The sequence below is a fragment of the Monodelphis domestica genome, chromosome 4, assembly GCF_027887165.1.
Source record: "Monodelphis domestica isolate mMonDom1 chromosome 4, mMonDom1.pri, whole genome shotgun sequence".
NCBI lineage: Eukaryota > Metazoa > Chordata > Mammalia > Didelphimorphia > Didelphidae > Monodelphis > Monodelphis domestica.
In genome coordinates, this window is record NC_077230.1 from 268,052,351 (window position 1) to 268,075,520 (window position 23,170).

The 23,170-nt window shown below is 37.8% G+C and overlaps 1 protein-coding gene across 3 annotated transcripts in view; it reads right to left on the minus strand.

Annotated features, from left to right (window-relative positions):
* The window catches only part of FAT3 (FAT atypical cadherin 3), a 756,780-nt gene that overhangs the window by 564,177 nt on the left and 169,433 nt on the right, over positions 1-23,170 (minus strand). For all 3 annotated transcript variants that reach the window (XM_056794533.1, XM_056794534.1, XM_007495043.3), the window contains exon 3: positions 13,565-16,873. In XM_056794533.1, coding sequence (XP_056650511.1) covers positions 13,565-16,856 — 3,292 coding nt within the window. In that variant the 5' untranslated portion in view covers positions 16,857-16,873. The remainder of the gene's footprint in view (positions 1-13,564; positions 16,874-23,170) is intronic.

The following is a 23,170-nucleotide window of genomic DNA, read 5'->3' on the forward strand; positions in this document are numbered from 1 at the left end:
AAAATGAACTGGAAAAGGAAATGGCAAATTGCACCAATATCTTTGCCAAGAGAACCCCAGATAAAGGTCAGGCATGACTGAAAAACAAATGAACAACTTTTTAGTAGGTAACTAAAGTTACTTTAGTAGGAGTGGGTCCCCTTGTCAGTTCTGGAGGCAAAATCTGAACCCAGGTCTTTATGACTCCGGGTCCAATACTCTATCTACTTTTCATATTACCTCTCTTATGGATTACAAATTTCCAAAATGTTTTGCTTCATTATAACACTATAATCTATCATAAGAAGATAAATTAAGAGCTAGAAAAAAATATGAGGCTATTTTATACATGAGTTCAAAAAAGGTCATTGATTTGCCCATGGTCTGAGACAGATTCCATAATCAACTCTTCCTGGATTCTAAGTACTACATTCTTTCCACTGTGTGACTTTGATGGTGTGATTACTCTTACCCCCACTTTCCAGTTGAGAATACTGAGGTACCTAATGTTTCAGAGACTTTCCCATAGTCACAGAGCTAGCAAGCAGAAACATTAGCACACAGATTTAGTTTTAGCTCTCTATATCACATTTACTTGCATATGTTTTGAAATCAATCCTGCTTCTTTTATACTAAAATTAAATTCAACTTATCACTGTGTGGATGCATCTGTATCCCCCAAATTTCCATCTTAATTCCATGGACAGTTTTTTTTTTATTTGAGTTAGACATTTCCCATTCAATATACAACATTTAGTAATGCATTATTCTCACCAACATGTTGACTTAAAAAAAAATTGAGCCATACATTAACGATGTTATGCAAATGAAAATCAGCTGCTCTGTGAATTTAATCACAGAAAGTGACCATAGAGTGAGTAATAAAATCTACACAGTCCAATAGGGAAATGTGGAGAGCCCTATTATATCCAATAATTCAAACACCGGCACCCAGAATTTAATATAAATTGAATTGAATCCTACATACAACTCTTTGTAGATTTTGCCTGTCGATAAGACACATTTTCATAAAACCCAGCAAGCTAAAAATACAGAATGAAGCCCATTTTCATTTTCATTTCATTCTCTTTTCAATGAAACACTGCAGTGGTAGTAACACCACATAAATATTTATCAAACTCCATAACTCTCTTCATACTGCAATGATAAATGAAAGTATCCTTCAATCTGCATGCAAAAACCCACAAAACAGTTTCACAAAACTAAAATGAGATGCAAGTGATTTAAAAAAAACAGAAAAAAATATCCATAGTATATAAATGCATATAATTTACATATGGACGAATTTCACTACCTTTCTATGCATCCTGGTGTTCATTCATCCCTACACTTATTCATTCATCCACTTCATGACTAAAACTCATTAAACAACTATTATGCACAAGGCTAGGTTTTGTCCTGAGAAAGGAAGAAAGAAGTGAGACTAAGAAATAATCCCTACCCTCAAAAAGCTTATATTTTGTTAGGGCACATGAGACACATGTATTGATAAACATAATACAAATTAGATTATGTCACATATGAGAGGAAAAACAGCACATCAATTTCTAAATGTCACTGAATATTTGTTTATGATGTCAGAAAATAATCCAAAAGCCATTGTCACTGATAATGTTTTCATAACAACTGTATAACCAAGACCAAGTAAATACTAAGCATAAAGCATCCCAAAGACCAGAGGAGGCAAGATAAGCCAATCTTTTTTTAAATGTTAAGAGTAATTTCCTATTTAAGAGAAAAAGACCACATAGAGAGAGAGAAAAGGCCACAATGCTTCCCAAACTGTAGCCTTACCCCATTATTAGAATTATTTAATTAGGGCTGTCATTACTTTTTAATCACTGACTACTTACAATACCAGGAGAAAAAGCTTGATATACAATGTAGATGTTATTGCAGATTCTAACCAACAGGTTTTCCATTAAAACTCAAACTGCCTCAAACCAACAGCTCGGAAAAGGTCAAGAAGAAGGCACCTGATGAAAGGAGTAATAAAAACATGCTGTTCACTCTTTCCCAGAGACATCTAATCCTTTTCCCCACCTGGCTTATATGACAACTACTAAGTTCATCTGAATGTAATACAGTGTTTGGGGTTCCTCAGGGAAACATTATTTTCATTCTGGAATAATTGGGGAAGAGAAGTCAAGAGCGAAGGTTAAAAATCCACAGCCATGGAAAGTCCCTGCTGTCACTGGCTCATAACTCCATTCCCTTTGGTTTGGTCTGGACCCAAACGGAAATTCTGGGGGCAAGTCTGGGCCAGAATTCAATGAGCCTCTTTTCAGCTAGGTGAGTTGGGGTAAAAACGTCACTTTTAAAAATGAATGGTATGGGGGAGGGAAGTCATTCAAGCTCAGCTTCTCATAAATAACTCCAAAACTGCCAAGCACCATCTGTCTTACTCCTTGACTCATCACTGAGGAGTTACCAAACAAGTTTGCAGGAATGCAAGGAAGGAGAGTAAGAGTCACAAATCATAAGAAATGTGAAGTCTGGAGCTCGGCACATGAGAGAAAGAAGGGTCTTAGCGCATTGCATTAGGTCATGGATAGGATGCTACATGGATCGGCTGCTACAAAAGTTAACTTCGACTTCCTTGTACCGAAACAGGTGCTTCTACCCTGACAAAACTCTTGATCTAGAGTCATCACCCTTCTCTCTTCCCTGACTGCCATTCATTCACTTAGCAAACTTTCCAGATGCTCCGTCCCATGATCCACTGTGCTTAGTACTGAGAGCAATACAAAGAGCTAACCATCGCAGTAGGAAAGAGAAGATGTTTACAAAGAAAGTCAACAGAATTTTTATAAAATCCTTAAGGGCAAGAACTGTTTTTGTCTTTGTATAATCAGCACATAGCGAGATGGTTTACAGAAGGTAGGTGCTTAATAAATGCATACTGAATTTGGCTGAATAACTGTACACAAGGTAGGCATCTTTAAGAGTTATGGGGCTCTCAGAGGAGAGATTACTGCTGGCTAGAAGTAGCAACAAAAACTCATATGGATTCTTTTTGCTCACATTAGAATGGAGAACAGACATTTGTTGTTGTTGTTTTTCTGTGTATCCTCAGTGTTTAGCACAGTGCCTGCTTGCTGAGTGACAAAAATGGTTTGCTGTTTCATTTTGTTTTCTGGAGGAGGCGGCATTTGGGAAGTGGCAAAAAGAATAAGATTGACAAGGAAGTGGAGGAGAAGGGTACTGGGAGCATAAGGAACAGCTAAAATGAAAGCAAAAAAGGAACAGGGAAACTTTTGGATAACAGAAAGCAAGTGGTACTGTGGGGCCAGAACACAGGGTTCATGAATCAGAGCCGTACACGATAAAGCCGGAGAGGTAGAATGGAAACAAATCATGTATTTTGTTTATTTAGCTCTAAAGGCTAAGGTAAATATTTCATGCTTTTTCCTATTGGACTTAACATTTTAAAAAGATAAGCTTATCTTGTCTTCTCTGGTCTTCAGGGTTCCTTATGCCTGCTATTACCTTGATCTCAGTTAAAAAAAAAAGTGTACTTATCTGGCAGGCTCGAAAGTTTTTAAAGCAAGGGAGTAAGGTGATTCAAGCTATGCCTTAGGAGAGACCAAAGAAGTTTTAATAGAAAGAGGACTAGACTGGGACTCAGGACACCTGGGTCCTGGTTCTGGTTTTATTTCTAACATTTACAATGTTAGAATAGACATAATACAAAATAAGGAGTTCTTTTTTATTTATATAAAACTTGAATGTTTAAAAAAAATACACCATCTCTCTTCATCCCCAGACAGGCTTAAAATGCTTTTGTGGGACCACCAAAAAGCCTTGTGTCAAGTGTTCTGCAATTACTAACTTCGAGGCTCCCAGGGGGTTAATGGTACATTGCCCCTCTGGTGCCCCTAGTTCTGGTTTATTATTTCTTTGTTATGTGTCCTTGGGCAGACACCTCAACCACTAGATGCACCTCTACTTAGTCATTTGAAGCATAAATCGTTTGGTCTAGATTAGGGTTCTCAAACCAGGATTCAAAGATTGCCTGTGTTCCTTTCCCCAACAGATCCATAATGATTCATTGATAGATTTCAGGCGGTCCATAAACTTCGATTGAGGGGGGAGGTAGTGGAATTACACTTTACCTTTCCTAAACTTTGGTTTCCTTTGTAATCCTACGAATTTTATTTTGTGCATTTAAAAATATTTTTTCTAAAGAGTCAATAATCTTCACCAGACTCTAAAAGGGATCTCTGTCACTTTATCTCTATTATAATCCTAAACATTTTATTTTGTGCATTTAAAAATATTTTATAATGAGTCAATAATCTTCACCAGACTCTAAAAGGGATCTCTGTCTCTTTGTCTCTATCTCTGTCTCTCTCTCTCCCACACATATACCACACACACACACATAAGGACTCCTGGCCAAGATGAAAACTAAGCGCCTACTCCAAACCAAAATACCATAATTACAGATGTATCTGGCATCAAAGGGGATGATGCAAAAATAGTCGGCAGGAGACCACTTAAAAAACTTTTACTGCAAAAGGAACAAGGCTTGAACTAGGCCTGTGATAATGAGATTACAAAGGACATAGGACAATACCTCCAAAAAAGTGCTTCTCTGAGTTTTCAACCTCCAAATAAACAGCAAAACTACTCTACTGGGGATACAGCACACTGGCACTCTCTAGCAGTAGGAAGGCTTTTACTATGGTATTACAGTCTGCCAACAGCCTGTGTTGCCAGGGGTAGACCTGCCTAGCTAAGTAAAGAAGCAATCACCAGGAGAATTGATAGTAGATGATTAACATTTTGGACACAGTAACCCAGGAAGCACAAATATATATACATATGCACATGTAATTATGTATATATATACAAATATATACATTTATATGCATCTTTATGCATCTTTATGCATATCTATGTGTGTGTATATAGAATTATCCTCAGTTCTGTAGGATTCCCTTCTTCACCCATGATAGAGGGTTGTACAATGGGGGTAGATGATGCTAAGACAAAATTTATTCAGGATGAGAAGATATATATATATGGGGTATAGTCTTTACTAGAAGGGGTAACTATACCAATGAGAATACAGTTCTGTTGAAGCAGGAAAATATACACAATTATTAATCTTTTTCCCAATGATCATCACGGCAACCCCCAGGACGTTTATTTCTTCTGTTGACATAGTAGAGCTGGAAAAATAAACAAACAAACTTTCTGCTGAGCTGACCTAGCCCTAAAATTATAGAAGAGATCAGGAAAATATAGGTCAGAGAAGCTAGAGCCCTAATTATTTCCATTTCCTTTCTTTCTCCCTTTAAAAACAAAAACCTGGAGGACCTCTGTTAACAGTGCTATAAGAATTCACATTCAACTCAAAACAAGATAAAAAGATAAGATGGGCAAAGGATTTGTGGAGATGGGTTATATGACTAAAACCTCAAGTAGCTACTACAAACTATAGTGTCTCAGTTATCATTATGTACAATTCATACAAAGATGCCTAACAAACTGGAAACCCAGCAACTATCCCCAAATGGAAGGCACCATTGATTTCTGGTGATATTACAGTCAAGGTAAATAGTTATTTTTTTCCTATCCTTTCCGTCTCCTCTTTCTGTCTCTCTCTTTTTTCCTCCCCTGCTCCCCTATAATTTCATTGGCACGGGAAATTCTTGGTGTGAAAATTACCTCCATCAAAGCATATCAGAAATTCTTCTGTAACTCACGTCTTGGAGAAATGCCTTATGAATCGAGAGGTTAAGTGAATTGCCTGTGGTCACAAATCCAGTATTTTTCAGAGGCAGAATTTAAGCTCTATTATGATGCCTCTCTATTTTTATGAGTCAAATGTGTTAAATTTGAGGGTTCTGTTGTTAAGATTTTAACACTTTCTATGTAAGGACATTCTTAATTTACAATATGTTAAAGTTTAGAGAAGTCATTAGGAAATAATAAATTTGATTTGGTGCTCTTTAACATTTGAGATAATATAGTCAATTGTGGAGGGCAGCTATGGCACAGTGGATAGAGCCTGGGCCTAGAAAAAGGAAGAATCATCTCCCTGGGTTCAAATCTGGTCTCACACGTTAAAGTTGTATGAACCTGAGGGAGTCACTTCACCCTTTATCTCAGTTTCCTCGTCTATAAAATAACAAACTACTCCAATGTCCTTGCCAAGAAAACTCCAATTGAGAACATCAAGAGTCTGATACAATTGAACAACAATAAATTTATTTGTAGAAAAATTTTGTAACTAAATAATATGTACGTACTCTAAGAACTCACTAAAATACATCCTCTTATTAACATACTTGGTACTAGAGTCTGTATGCTAGCACACTGTGAGGGAAAAGGCCATTTAATACAAAGGGAAATTGTCCATTATTGTGAAATGGTTAAAAGTATTTTTATATTGTAAAATTATAATGATCAAATTATAGAAGGTCACTTACCTAAAAAAACTACATGATTCATTAAACGGAACCTAAAGAAGAATTGTTCACTAGATAATGACTCATTCATATATCACTTTATAGTTACAGAATGTTTTACATGCATTACCTAATTAGATCAAAATAATAGCTGGGAGAGGAGTAAGAGATGGAGAGAAGTAAGAATTACCCCCCTGAAGCTCTGAGAGTGAATGACCTTGGTCTTCTTGCTTCATTGGAAATAAAGAAATGATAATCTACTCTTAGAGCTAGGATCTGTGCATCTATTGACATCAGAACATGTCCATCATGGAATGGCTAATAAAAACCCCTCAGACTAGAAACATGAATCAAGTAAACTCACTAGGGAATCAGGGTTCAAAGCAAAGAGAAGCAATTTCTTTCTGGTATTGCAAAGGTGCTAAGGAAATGCAGCTCAAGAGACCAGGGTGCCATTAAGCCATGACTGAAGGTCAGAAGGGGAGCTAGGTGCTAACTTACTATAAACAGACTGGAAAACTGACATCCCAGTAGCTTGATGTCAGAGAGGATTAGCTAAGGCAAGAAAAAGAAAAAAAAGGCAAGTTGAGATCTTCAAGATGGGCCAGGAAAATTATCTTTGGTTAGTCCATTATATGATCTTTGTGCTTCATAAATATGGCCATCTGTTTTTTAATTGCTATTTTTGCATTTTCTTTGGGTTTATTTGTTTTGCTAAAAGGAGATTTGTTTTGTTAAATGAAATAGGTTGTGCTTACTTAGGCTAGGAAAAATGGAGACACATAGGTCATCCTGGATGAGAGGCAACCATGGTCATCCTTTCAGAACAGCTGGCAAGAATCTGAAGCTATTATAATTCAATATTTTAAAGGATCCATGGTCTCTCTTGAGAGACAACTTCTGAGATTGCCTCCCATTTAATTAATTGCTTATTCTCTCATTTATACCATATATATGATGTATGCATATATATATATATATATATATATATATATATTGAACACACATTGTTGTTTACAAGTTGGCTCCCCCATAAGGAGCAGGGACTATAATTTTGCCATTCTCTAAAACACCAAGCCTTAGTATAGTGCACCCAATAAGCACACAATGAATGTTTCAGTAATTAATTTTCCAGGGATAATTCATTTCTCACATGATCCTCTCTCCCCAAAAGTCTTCAGTGATTTGAGTACCTCTTCAAAAATTGCAAATTTCACCACTGTGGCCTCTGCTTACTTCTTGAAAATTATATCCTACTTTTTACCTACAAAAATCATCCTCTCCAATCAATCCAGTTAACACAATATCACCTGGGGTACTCTCTCAACCTCAATTTCCTCATCTGTAAAATGAGATTATTAGCTTAGCTTCAATAGTCTTTAAAACATTTTCCATTTCTAGATTTCACAATTCTATTTCTATCCCTTTGTTTACTATAATCATAACAAGTGAAAACTCAATTCCTGGTATTCAAAATGAATATGTCTGGAATATGAGCTGTGTCACTCCAAACATATTCCTTACAATTAATTTAGTTAATTTAAATAACCCAAGTACCAGTCAGGTTTCTTGTATGGTTGCAAAATATTTTTAAAAGATAAATTATTGCTTTAAAGTATATAATGTGTACATTTTAAAGTAAAATATATGAATTGTAAAGGCTACACACACACATTTTAGTGTTATAGCAAACATTAAGAATGATATCTCTGTAGGAAAAAAATTGATTAAACAGCACCTTCTGGACTAGTGCTTTAAATCATAATCACATCCATTCTGGTTGGAGCTGTAGTCAATCCATTTATGCTATTAAACATTTGTTAAATGTCTATGTAAAGTAACATCAAAATATGGTTCTGTTTCTCTGATTTCCAAATAAAAGCAAGACTACAATGTACGGGGGAAAAATAAAAAGGAATGAACCAATGCATATGTAGTGTGATAGATAACCAAATCATGATTGTTCTCACTTCTAGTGCTTATGGAGTAAGAAGAAAGTATTTTTGTCTGAAAAAAAGAGTGCTGGAAAATGATCACTAAGGAAGACTAAGGATTTATTTAGATTTTTGAGAAGGGAAAGCAAAAGGGAAGAGATTTGCCTAAAAAGGTATCAGACAAATTAAGAAATAACTTACATAAAAGAAATAATAAGGGACACATTTTATTCTGGGCCCCCAACTAGATTTAGGGACATGGATCAAATCTCCTGATAGCTGAACTCAATCATTGGTTAGCAACATAAACCCAAATGAGGTTGGATCATTCTGTCTAAAAGGCCTAGAGAAATCCAGTGTGTCCTTTGAGGAAAGACTCATTAACTGTAGAAAGAATAAACAGCCTGGTGCCTCAAATGCAATCCAAACTGTGACTTTTAGCACTTCACCAGAGCAAAGGGCTGATGAATCATTCAATAGCGCTTAAGCTATTGCTAACCCAACAGCATCATGCTAATGACTTCTCATGTTGGACAACCGATTGCCAAACTTATCCTCAACACTGTCTCAACTTGGCAAGACTCCAAGCAATCATTCTGAGTCAGCTTCCAGGAGCTTATAGGTTGCTAATTAGCTAAATTCTTACAGAGGAGAGAGGGGAAGCAGCAACATGGTTGTGAATATTATTATATAGAAAATCTAATCTTCATGAAAGATTTCAACATCCAAATCAAAATCTTTATTTCTTACCATGATGATTAGTTAGAAGGGGAAGAGTCTATACAATGAGGGAAAGAATGGAAGAAGTCCCATGATTTTAAAAATTAAAAATCTCTTATAAATAGCTGATTAATTCAAAACTTCTGTGACACAGTGGAAAGAGCCCTTGACTAACAGAATGTAAACTCCATGAGGGCAGGTACTCATTAGCATTAAATACTAGAAATGAGAGGGGGGGAGAGAGAGAAAGAGGCAGAGAAAGAAAGACAGAGACAGAGACAGAACGGGTGAGGGAACTGAAAAAGATATAGACAAAAGACAGAGAAATATAGATAGTCAGATATAGCATTTTATTGTTTACTGGGTGCAAAATACTGTGTTAAACCCATAGGACAGAAATAGAAGCAAAAACAAAAAAGGCCCCTGCCATCTTGGTAAGTTCAAGAAGTTTACCAGTCAAGCGTGTCTCACATAGTAGGCATTTAATAAATGGTCTTTGGATTTGTTGATCTCAGACGACCTAGTTTCTGGTCCATGTTTCTTCACTTACTAGTTCTGTGACCATGGGAAGCTCACTTTCCTGGTTTTTCTCCCCATCATTTATAAAATGAAGATAACACCAATAGTCCTGCCTGTACCTCAAAAAAAAATTTTTTAGAGAGCTAATATGTGTGAAAGAAATCAGAAAACTGTGGATCTCTTCATATAGGCAAAATAATGGGAGTACTGCTATTAACATTGTTAATAATATCAAATGCATTTCTATTACCCAGAATTCAACTGAGGAAATGCAGGGGAAGGGAAGTGGTAAAGGATGGGGAGAACAGAGGGAAAATGGGTATTTGTTTTATAAATATAAATGAAAACCACAATATTCTCAAGCCCAAAATGAAAAGGGTAGCTTTGCAACCTACGTAATTATATACACATTTTACACCCAGAATTGGGGGGGGGGAGACACATACATACACATTATGAAAACCTAGCCCATTCCCATCGAGTCATTCCTGCACTTTGTTTTGTTAAAAGAACACAAGGTGGAATTTTTTTTAATTTCTTATAGCATGATGTAGCTTTATAGATGGGGCTGGCACGGGGCTTTTCAGGACATCCTCCTTTATGCTTGTTCAGGTCCAGGGTCATGCACCTCTGCAGCGTGTAGGCTCTACTACACTGGAAACACATCTACCCAATGGTATTCTGCTAGCATGGACATGGTCAGGAAAGTTCACATGTAATAAGAGCTAGCATTTATATGGCTCTTCAGTGTTTGCACGGGGATTTACAAATATCTCATTTTATCCTCACAATAACCCTTGGATGTAGGTGCTATGATAAGCCCCATTTTTCATCTGAATAACCTGATTTGTCCAGAATCAAAAAGTCTGAGACAAACATTGAAGTCAGGTCTTCTTGACTCCAAATCCAGCCCTCTACATGCTACACCAGTTGTGCCAATTAGCTGCCTAATATGCTAGACTTTTTTTCCCATTTTATACAAATGACTTAAAATTTTTATGGACCAGTGTTTGCCTGCATAGTCATACTTAGAGAACTCAAAGGTTCAACTCTATTTTTTCTCATGTTGTCCAGATCATTCATTGATTCCTCCAAGTATTTACTAATCAATTATTAAACTCATTATGCATTTAACTGAATTTCTAACATTTTTCTGTCATTTGCTGACCTTCATGTGTTGTCTAAAGCTTCCACAAAACTCCCTAATACTTGCATTTAATTTCTTATGCCAACCCACAATAAATCATAACTGTGATAGGGAAATTAACAATGTGGAAGGGATACTTGTATAATGTGATGGACAGTTAGGTATCACAATGGATAGAGCACTAAGCCTAGAGTCAGGAAGATTCAAATCTGGCCTCCAGTATTTATTAGCTGTGTGACAGTGAACGAGTCACTTAACTGCATTTGCCTCAGTTTCCTCATCTGTAACCTGAGCTAGAGAGGGAAGTATCAATCCATTTCAGTGTCTTTGCCAAGAAAAGCCCAAATAGGGTCACAAGGAATCAGATATAACTGAAACAATCAAATAACAAATATATAGATAAGATATATACAAAGTAGACAGAGCAAAGTCTCAGAGGGAGGTCACTAGGAGTACAAGGAGGACTAAGGAAGGTCTCTTGTAGAAGACAGGACTTGAGCTCAGTATTAAAAGTAGCCAGGGAAACTAAGAAGTCAAGGTGATGAAGGAAAACATTCCAAGCGTGGTAGGCAGACAGGCCATAACACAGAAGGGTCCTAACACTAAATAATATTATATGTTTATATTGATTATATTATTGTTATATTATATATTTATTATATAAAATTTACTCAATGCATATTTCAAGCTTCAACATACTACATAATTATTTTAATCAGCTACTTCCTTTTGGCTACGAAAATTAAAGCACTGATTTATTTGCAGCTAAAATGGCCTTCAAGGACACTAAGTAAAATGCTTTCATTTACAGATGAAGAGGTTGAGACTTGCCCAGAATCACATAACTTATATCTGAAGCAAGACTCAAATTTGGGTCTTCCTGAAACCAATTTCATGACTCAATCCATTATTATTTGTACCCAGAAATTTATTTCTCAGAATTAGGAGCTATACCTAAAATTTAAGTATTTTATATATGTATCATTTTGGATATGTTGGCTAGTTTTGCTGAACTGGTATTTCCCCCCTTTCTTCTTAAGAGATAACTATGGGAGACAGGAGGGAAAGGGAGCATATATTGGAAAATGTTGGCAATATGAGAACAAAAGTTATAAAAATATTCACTTTTTCCAACTTAGAATCAATAATATGTATTGGTTCCAAGGCAGAACAGTGGTAAGGGCTAGGCAATGGGGGTTAAGTGACTTGATTGGAGTCACACAGGAAGAGTCAGAGGTCAGATTTGAACCCAGGACTTCCCATCTCTAGTCATGGCTCTCAATCACTGAGCCACCCAGCTGCCCCCAATATTAACTTTTAAAATATCTTAATATGAAGTTGATGTTTAGTGAGTAAAATGGTATACTACTCCAACTATACATACTTCTAAAATATCTCCCTTTAATAGGGAACCATCACATAAAGATTTTAAATTTCCTCTACAAATACAAGTCAGTCCTTCCTTTGCAACTCAGTCTTAGAGAGGTTTCTGGAGTACTATAGTCAAGTGACTTGCTCAAAGGTATATAGTCAGTATGCATCCAGGTCTACACCTGAAATCATGTCTTCCAGGCAATGGGGCTAGCTGATCAGTATATCAAGCTCGTCTCTTACCCTTTTTTAATAAAACTACTAAACTCTCTCCCTTTTGTATTACCTTTGTGTTAGTAATATTAATAATTATTATGGCACTTAGGATTTAAAGAATAGTTATCAAAAGCCCTTCAACACCCATGGGTTCAAAATGCTATATTTTGTTATAAGGACTTTGCCAAGTACTTAAATGGCAAAGCTGAATTCAAGGAGCTCACAATCTGGAGGAAAAGACCTTTTAAACACCTACTATTATCAGAGGAATAGTTAGATTTATGTAGGTGAATAGATACATGTATATACATTTATATAACTGGCAGAAAAAATACATGAGTGCAAAAATAATTCCGTGTGTGTGTGTGTGTGTGTGTGTGTGTGTGAGAGAGAGAGAGAGAGAGAAATAGAGAGAGAGAGAGAGAGAAATAGAGAGAGAGAGAGAGAGAGAGAGAGAGAGAGAGAGAGAGAGACTGAATGGGTTACAATTAATTTACTACAATAAAGGTGTGGGATTATATGTTTTTAAAAATAAATTTCTTATGGAAAATTAATTTGCAAAAGCCCCTTAAATTATCTAATTTTGTACCAGCATACATAGTATACACACACACACACTCACTCACACTCACACACACACACACACACACACACACACACACACCCTGATTAAGACCACGTTCTCTCAGAGCATGCTGAACATCAATGCCTATTGTTTAAAGCTGTAATAGGTCCATGAAAAATGTTAGAAATCAAACAATTGATTCAATAGCGTATCAGAAAAAGCACCATGGCAAAAGGAAGAAGTAGGATATGAAATCCATTTGAGAATCCATTTCGCACTTCTAATTTAAAGTCAATTGTGCCATAATTTACTTTACTAGGTCCCTATATTTTCATGAGGGTCAAGAGTGCAATCAACAGAGGTGACAATAGTTATTTGCAGCTATCAAAAGATAAAGCGACAGCAGTAACTGAGCCAGTGACTAATAAAAATCCTAGGGCTCCTACTGAAAACTGAATTACTAAATCAAAAAGCCCTGTCCCCTACCTCCATGTGAATACTGTAACAAAAGCTTTTAACGTATGTCAACTTGGCATCAAATGCATGTTTGCAATTTAACTGACTTCTGTTACAATGAAGTTGGACTCACTGGTGCATAAACCCATCATTCTGCTTCTCCATGAACATTTACAGCAGGTAAAGCAATCACTTTCGCCTTCATGTTTAAACTTACCACTTTCGTCATCTATGTTAAACCTCCCGAGGCCACTGCCATCCCTGATAGAATATTGGATCTCCCCGTCCCTTCCAGAATCCTCATCTCTAGCAGTCACTTGCAGCACACTTGTTCCAATACGAGAGTTTTCCTTTACAGATCCAACCACAGCGAAGTCTGGGAAATAGGGAGTGTGAAGGTTTTCATTGACGTCCACCACTTCCACCTCCACAAAGGAAACAGACGACAAAGATACCGGGCGCCCTTTGTCTTTTGCACGGACCGTGAGATTGTAGAATTGCTGTTTCTCATAATCGAGCTCTTTGCTCAAACGAATAGCACCACTGGCTTTATCGATTTCAAATCTCCCATTGTAGTCATTCACCAAGGAGTAACGGACTTGACCCCCCAAGCCGAGATCTGGATCATGGGTTTCCAACCATGCAATGACTGTACCAACGGGAAGATCTTCAAGAACCTTTACACTGTAGCTGGTTGGTATAAAAGTAGGGGAGCAGTCATTAACATCATCCAAGAAAACCTTAAGAGTAACCACAGAAAATTGCTGCTGGCCACTCTCAGATTTGTCCCTGGCTTCTATTTTTAATGAGTAGTTTGCTTTGGATTCTCGGTCTAATTGATCAGCTACATAAACTATCCCAGTTGAACTATTGATGGAAAACTGCTGTGCATCAGTTAATACTGAGTACATCACTTCCCCATTAGGTCCCAAGTCTTTATCCCTGGCTTCCACTTGAATGATCTCAGTACCAATACTTGAACTTTCTAGAATATTAACAGAGTAACTCTCCTGCAGGAAAATGGGCCTGTTGTCATTAGCATCCTCCACATTAATGGTCAGTAACCTCCACGAAGATTTCTGAGGCTTCCCTAAATCATAAATTGTAATGTTAAGAAGGTAGAGGTCTGTCTGTTCTCGGTCCATCGGCATCAGAACTTTAAGCTGACCTGTTTCCATGTCAATGTTGAAGCAACTATCCGTATTACCATCGGAAATGGTAAAGACCACCTTCCCATTGAAGCCAGAATCTGCATCAAAGGCTTTTATTTTCAAGATGTTAGCACCAACTGGCAAGTCTTCCTTGACAGCAATATCAGAAGGAAAGGATTTGTCAAAATGGGGCCCCTGCCTATTAACAGAGTAAAAGTCAAGAAATCCATCTTCCAAATTTAGCTTCCCGTTGGCTTTTGCTTTGATGAGGAGTTTTTCTGCTAACTTTTGTGCCACTCGAGTTTCTCGACAGCTAAAGCTTTTAGAAGATACCTTCCCCTGTAAGACTGAAATATTAACAAACATGGCATCTGCAAAATTCTCCCCATCAGTGGCTGTGATCCTGAGGCCAAAGTTACCATTCTTTACACCAGAGTTAATCAAGGACTTTTTAAGTTGTAAGACACCTGAGTCAGGATTTAAATAAAAAAAACCAAGTTCATTTCCAGAGATGATTTTGTACTTTACTAGTTCCAGTTCATCAATGTCTATTGCTGACACAGCGGTAATGTGACCCCCAACAGGGAAGTCATATGAAATGACTCCCTGGCAGGCCACTTTCTCAAACAAGGGACTGTTGTCATTGACATTTCCTATACGAATGGTCACATTGACCTCACTTTCATGTCGATAAGGTGAACCCCAGTCAGAGGCCCTCACAATGAACCTGTAATTTTCTGGAGAGGATTCAAAGTCCAGTTCCTCAGTTGTACGAATAACACCAGTAAACTGATTAATGGAAAATGGTAATGCATTGAGGCTGGCGATACTGTATGTGATATAGCCATTCTCTCCTTTGTCCTTATCAGAAGCTGAAACAGATAACACACTTGTACCCATAGGCACACTCTCATTAACAAACGCTTCATAGGAGGACTGCTGGAATTCAGGAGTATGGTCATTGGCATCTTCCAAACCGATGGTGACTTGTGCTTTCAAATCACCTTCTTTGTTTGACACCGCTAGCTCATAAACTTCTTTCTTGATGACATCCAGAGGTTGAGCTGTGACTATCAAACCAGACCTGGGATTAATCTTAAAATACTCTGCATCCTCACCAGGGGATATTCTGTATTCCACCCCTGGTGGCTCTGGGTTCAATTTAACAATGGCAACCACAACTCCAGGAGGCGAAAATTCACTAATCGTGACATTGTAGGTTTCCTTCTCAAATCTGACGGGGATGCTGTCTCTCTGGGGATTGGCAATATGGACTACTTTTACGGCTGAAAATTTCTGGGGAGAACCTTTGTCCTTTGCTTGAAGAGTGAGATTGTAGCCATAGGGAAATCCCTCCCAGTCAATTGACTTTCTCTCCTTAATTTTGTACTCATTAATCCATTTTCCTTCCTTTACCAGGAGAAATTGTTCCAAAGGATCTCCAGCCACAATGGAAATTGATTCAATCTCTCCATTTGCACCCTCATCTAGGTCATCCACATTAACCACTGCATACGTGGGCTCCTTGTCCAATGAGAAGGGGATGTGCGTGACCACACTGATGGTTGGTGCATGTTCATTGATCCGTTCAATGTGAACATAAAGCTTTGCCGTGCTGCTGACACCGTTGTTACCATAAAGTTTCATCCCTCGGTCCACTGCCAAAACTTCGAGGTCATACCTGTTCTTCTCATCGTAGTTTAGCCTCCCACTTAGAGAGATTACACCACTTGTAGGGTGAACAGAAAAGAGGTCAACTTTGTTTTTAAAGTAATAGTAGAATTCACCATTAGAACCAATGTCGGCATCAGTGGCTGTTACCTGGGCAATGCTAGTCCTTAAAGGTGTGCTTTCTGCTATTGTAACAGAGTATGTCGTTGGTGAAAACAAAGGTCTCAAATCATTCATATCCAAGACCTGTATATTCACTTTGGTCCATGCTTCTAAATCCTCTCCTCTGACAGAACCTTTTACATTCAATAAATAATTGTCCTGTATTTCTCTATTCAGTATGGCAGAATTGCCCCCTTTAGTTCTTATTCTGAGGAAACAAAAGTCTGCAATGATGACTTCCTCTGCTTTGAAAAAGCCTTCTTCATCCCCAGACACTATTCTGTATTTGATGTCCCAGGAAAGATCTGACAGGGTGATACCCATTCTGCTCTGGCTGTTGACATAGGTCCTTGCTGCTGAGTTCTCATACACTGTCGCATTATAAATGGAATGTGTAAAGTGGAAGCCCAGGGGTCCTGTCCCTGGGAGACCCTGGGAAACACTGGCCAAAAGCTTGAGAAGCAGGAGTACGAGGCAGGAAGGAGGCGGTCCTGTGCCCGTACAGCAGCCCATAGTTATATCCATCACATCATTCTTTCATCCTGGGGGGGAAAAGACAGAGAAAAATGAATGAATCTAAAAGGAAATAAGCAAGACCAGAACACTTGTGTGTGTGTGTGTGTGTGTGTGTGTGTGTGTGTGTTTGTGTGTATGTGTGTATATGCTAAGAAGTAATGTATTTTATTTTATAGTCTATATAATAAAACATGAACACACAACAAATATTTGGAAATCTAACAAGATTGCAAGTAATTAGAAATATGTTAAGTCGGGGGCAGCTAGGTAGCTCAGTGGATTGAGAGCCAGGCCTAGAGACGGGAAGTCCTGGGTTCAAATCTGCCCTCAGTCACTTCCTAGCTGTGTGACCCTGGGCAAGTCACTTGACCCCCATTGCCTAGCCCTGACCACTCTTCTGCCTTGGAGCCAATACACAGTATTGACTCCAAGACGGAAGGTAAGGGCTTTAAAAAAAAAAGAAAGAAATATATTAAGTCGATAAAGAAATGCTCTGCTACCAGCATTTTATCTCTTCTTTTTTGGGGTGATCATGTTTATTTTTAAATTACAAGGTTCATAGCAATGTAATGTCAAAAAAGGCTCAATAAAATCCAGTCATCTATCTATCTTTCCATTCATCAATCCATTCATCCCTGGAAGCAAAAGACCAATAGCATCTAAGTCAAAAGGCCCTACAAGCATTTCATTCAATAAAATCCATTAGCAAATAGAACTCATATGGGGGTTGGGATGGCAAATGGAATTTCAGTGATTCAGAGAGGCACTTAAGGAACGGCAAAGGAACTTCTGATTATTGTGTTAGTCACCTGAGAACTTCCACAATCTTCAGAGTAGGAGGTCCCTACCAAATAAACTCAACAATAACAACAAAGTCTCAGTTGAAACATGTGAAAGGGTATTCTAGTTAGTTTGTTAACATTCACTAAGCACCTTCTATGTGCCAGGTACTGTATACTAAGTACTAGATACATAAAGAAAGGCAGAAGCTAGCCCCTGCTCTCAAGGAGCTCACAATCTAATGGAATAGACAACATGCATACAAGTATGTACAAACAAGCTATTTTTGTTTTTCAGTCATTTCAGTCATGTCCGACTCTTCATGATCCCATTTGAGGTTTTCTTGGCAAAGATAATAAAGTGGTTTGCCATTTCCATCTCCAACTCATTTTACAGATGAGGAAACTGAGGCAACCAGGGTGAAGTGACTTCCTTCCTAGGGTCACCCAACTAGTAAGTGTCTGAGGCCAGATTCAAACTCACAAAGACTCCAAGCTCAGCACTTTAGCCACTGTGCTTTAGCCACAGCTGCCCTTTTTGATCCCAAAGCATGCGATCTTTGTTCTTGTACCTTTGTGACTACCTCCCATAAATCACACATCCAGACTCCTGAAGGCTTCCTCTAGAATTTTTGACTTTGTATGATAAGCCCCAGTGAAGCTTGTGGGTTATCCATCAGCGTTTCCTTCATTCCTTCACCAGCTTATCTCACTCCCTTTCAACCTATCTTTCATAACTCTTACCAAATCTCAAACTAGTTCCAATTGATCCAAGGTTGAAAAATTACAGAGGTGGTCTCCCACTTCAGACACAATGCATTGCTATGAAGAAGCCTCAGAATGGAGCGGGGTAAAGCAAAATCCTGACTGTGCTTGTCCTGGCTCTTCATTGGTCCAAGCAGGTAAAGGCAGGAAGCAGTGAAATAGAGGTCCTGAATCATCAGCATTACAAGAGAGGATTCGAGAAATGTGAAATAGGGAAAAAGGATCTGACTCTTGAAACTCATGAGAGCCTCACTTAATTCAATTTAATTTCCTATACAACTGTTGGAACACGGCCCATCTGTCCCTATACAATGCTTAAGCTCTCAGTTTATGAGGTGAATGTGTGGTGAGCTGGAGCAAGAAGGAAGATTCAGGAAATAAATGTACTATGCAGCGCCTATCCCTCTCTATAGATTGGAGGTGGGGGTGTCTATTTAGATGAAAAAAGGCAAAGTAAACCTCTTTTACAAGAGTCGTGTATGATCTCCAGAGTACTTTCATAATCATTTGGCACTGTTGCTATTTAGCATTTCAGTTGTGTCTGAGTCTTTGTGACCCCATTTGAAGTTTTCTTGCCAAAGGTATTAGAGTGGTCCTTCCTCAGTGCATTTAACAGATGAGGAAACTGAGGCAAACAAGATTAAGTGACTCGCTCAGGGCCACACAGCTGGTAAGTACCCGAGGCCAAATTTGAACTTGAGAAGATAAGACATCCTGACTTCAGGCTCAGTGCTCTATCTAATGAGACACCTGGCTGTCCTCTTCATAATTATTATCTCATGAAATTTTTGCAATGATCTGCAAGGCAAACGAGGCATGTATTTATGAACCACATTTCACAGGAGAGGATGCTGAGAGGTTAATAGGCTTGTTGGTGACATGTGACTAGTAAATTAATGGAAGAGGCAAGTGTTGCATTCTGTTGCTCCAACATTAATGATCTTTCTGCCCCACCATGTTGTTCCTAGATCCTCACAACACATGTGTGAAGTTGTTTGGACAAATGTCACGGGATCAAAAGAACGAAGGTGGAAAAAGATGGCAGGGGCCATATATGTAAACCCCTCTCATTTTACAGATGAGGAAGATGAGGCTTGGAGTGGTTAAACGTTTGCTCAAAGTCACAGAGATCCAAGTAATAGAGTCAAGTTTCAAATTCAGCACCATTTCCTATATAGCACAGGGATTCCAAGTTTAACACATAACAGTTTCTTGGTTATGAGCAACCTCCTCATAATTTCATCAGCACCTGTCAATATCACCAGGCTTTTACCAATGAAACAATTTTTACTTTCACTCTCATGAACAGTTAAGGTGTTAGCAATTGTCACATCTCAAAGGAAGGGAGGGAATTTTAAATGTGGGTGGGCGGGTAGCTCAAATTCAGGAGAGCACCAGGGGAGATTGCCTAGAAACACCAAGAGCTGTTACTTTTCGAAAAGAGATCATTTGGCGACTGCCCAAGCATTCCCAAATCCCTCCATGGCGATGAGAACATTAAAGGAAGAGTGTGTTTGGATGTGCCAGTTCTGGGGCATTTGACAGCATATGAAAGACATATGTCTTGAGGATCGTGAAGAATAAACCATCTAAGAGGGCCCACTCATGTTTAATTATGTCTCAATGTCATTTCTTTCATCTCCAAAGCATTTAAAAGTGCTTCCTAAGAGGCAGTCAGTCGGTATGCTCTTATTCATTTAAGATAAAAACAAAATAGAAGAGTGCGTATTTTTAATAAAACTTTTTAAGAGAACTCTTATTCATTAAAGATAAAGACAAAATAGAAGAGTGGGTCTTTTTAAGAGAATTTTTAAAAGAAAACTCATTCATTAAAGGTAAAGACAAAATATAGGAGTGGATCTTTTTAAGAGAATTTTTAAAAGAAAACTCATTCATTAAAGATAAAGACAAAATATGGGAGTGGATCTTTTTAAGAGAATTTTTTAGGAGAACTCATTCATTAAAGATAAAGACAAAATAGAAGAGTGGGTCTTTTTAAGAGAACTGCCAGTGATCCTGTTACATCAACCCCATATCTCCATAGCCAAAGCAAAGAAAAATAGAGGCAACTCCCTCAGGCAAAATACCACATCTGCTTTTGCTGCATTTGCTGGCTTTCTCTGTTCCTGATCACCATTCCTAGGCTGAGGAAGCCTTGTGAGTTCATACATGGCTGACCAGCTTCCTGATTCCTTCCCAAGGTGTCTAGACTCCATTGTCCTCACAGAGGAAACTCTTCTCAACGCTGATGTATGGCTGTGAGAAAACGTCAACAAGACTTCACATCTCATAAGACTGGATGCTCAGTTTCCGCTTCCCAAGCTACACGTCTCTCTTGGCTTTATGAAATACATGTGTTCTCTTTCAATAAAAAGGCAGGAGAGGGGGCTGTGTTTGAGCTGAGCTGTTCTCTCACAGAATGACATCATCATTTCAGCAAGCATTTATCTTCATTTCTGATTGATCTTTAGTGGGCAGTGTTTTCTAACACTCTGATATTATTGCACTCCTTGGTGTCCCCTCTCCCCATCAAGTACTTAATGGTTTGTGAGTAAATACTTACACGCACTGGGGGAGTTGTTATTATAACAAACCCTTCTGTGATTTTCTTTTTTCAAGCAAAAATTGTTCTCATAATGGGAATATTACTGCCCTGCACATACTATGCTCTAAATAAACAGATTGGTCCTGTCCCCTGGTCACATCACAGGCTCCCTCCAAGTCTTTGCTCATTGAGCCTAGAATGCCCTCCCATTTACCTTGATGAATTCCTATCATAGGCTTTAAGATTTGGAGTTAAAAGCTACTTTAGAGATCATCTATTCCAGGACTATCAAAGAACAGTCACGAGGGACAGAATTGGATTGAAATACAGTTGGCAGGGCATTGTGTGCCACGACTGGAGTCAGGAGGACGTGGTTTTCAAATGTGTCCTCAAATACTTCCCAGCTATATAACTCTGATCAAGTCACTTAACCTCATCTGCCAAGCCCTTGCTGCTCACCTGTCTTAAAAAAGACAGACAGTAAGGGTTTTTTTAAATGTAATTGGGAAATATTTAACAAGATAAGTAAAAAAAAATAGTAAAATAAAGATAATGTTGCATTATCAAACTAAGCGGTCTTTGTACACTTTGGGGAGCCCCTATCTCTTTTTTAAGTTTTATACAACTGATCTATTCTATTTTTCAAATGAGGAAATTAAATGCCAGAGAGACAAATCATTTCTGGAACTAGATGTAGGGTCAGGATTTGAATCAGAGAGATGAATGACTTCTGGAACTAGTTGTAGGGCCAGGATTTGGATCAGTGTTCTCTAATTCTAAATCCAATGCTCTTTCCATTATAACATGCTTTATTCTTACAATTTAAATGGCCAAAAAAATCACTCCCTCCATCAAGCCTTCCCTTATCACCATCTCCATTAAGTAATGACTTTTCCCCATCATATATACCATATCATTTTCTTTATAACTAAAGCTTTCTTTAGCTGTTGTATATAGGTTGTATATAATATAAGCAAGCATGTTGCTGTCTTATTCCCTATTGATAGTCTGATCCATGAAAGGAAAGTTTCAATTATATCCAAACTGCATCTAACACCTCCTATTTCGAAGACTTTCAATAAATCTTTGATGAATTAATGAAATAATCAGCCTCTAATTTATGTTTATTTAAGCTATCAGGGGTGGGAGGCAGTGTATGGAGGCTTTTAATAGGCTACATTTATTTATTCTCAAGTGGTTAGAATTTTCTCTTACACTGAGTCTGATTCATTTAAATACAAAATGGAAATTACTCTAGTAACACACACAACTCCAGTGGATTGATAGTGATGAGATACTCAAAGAAGCATTTTTTAGTTTGCAAAACAGACCTGTATGTGTTTCAGATGCTGAAGATATCTCACAAGATTTTCATGCATCTGTCTTCTTGAAATATTTTCTCTCTGACAAAATAATTAAGACTTCACTATTTTCCTATTGATTCCAGGATATAAATGAATGTAGAAGTTTAAATTTCTGTGAAATTTTGCAAAGTAAATGTTAGAATATGGATCTGGTTCTAGGGTTATTTTTCTAATATTCTCAAAAACAATTGTTAGAATATTTATTTTTTAAATGTATGTTTCACTTTTTCCACATAGTATGAAAGCTATTTTCAAGGCCAACTCTGACAGTAATGATATTTGAGATACCCTAAGCCAATGATTTATTCCGCTGATAGCAGGTTATTATATAGAAAGCACTCAGTCCCCTACCTGCAAGCCTATTTTCTACAACTTAGTAACCTAATCAATAATATTTGGTAAAAATCTCCAAAGTGATCATCAAGTCATAAATCTTTCAGACATTTATTTTCAGATGCAATTCTGAGTGGGCCTTCACTTTCTGTCTTTCTCTCCTTCTCTGCTACATTTACCATAAGTCACACTGAAGATTATTTTCATGAGTATGAGCACCAAAGAGATCCATTAAAACACCCTGTTCTTAGCCAGTTAAGCTACTTCTCAGGGGGCTTTTACTCTTACTCCATAGCCTCTGAATAAAGTCTGATTACCATCCATTAAATTGGCACTGGTAAAGCAGCTTCTTAAAAAACCAAGCGTTTTGAATGGCTTTGCTGAATGGGTCCTATGGTGTGGCAAAGAGATCTTCTATTTATTTTCTATCCATCTTTTCCCATCACATATTCACTTAAGAGAGCTCCCTAATGCACCCATCACGAGTGCTTGGGAAATGCAGTGTGATCGATTATAGAAACAAAGAACAAAGCAAAC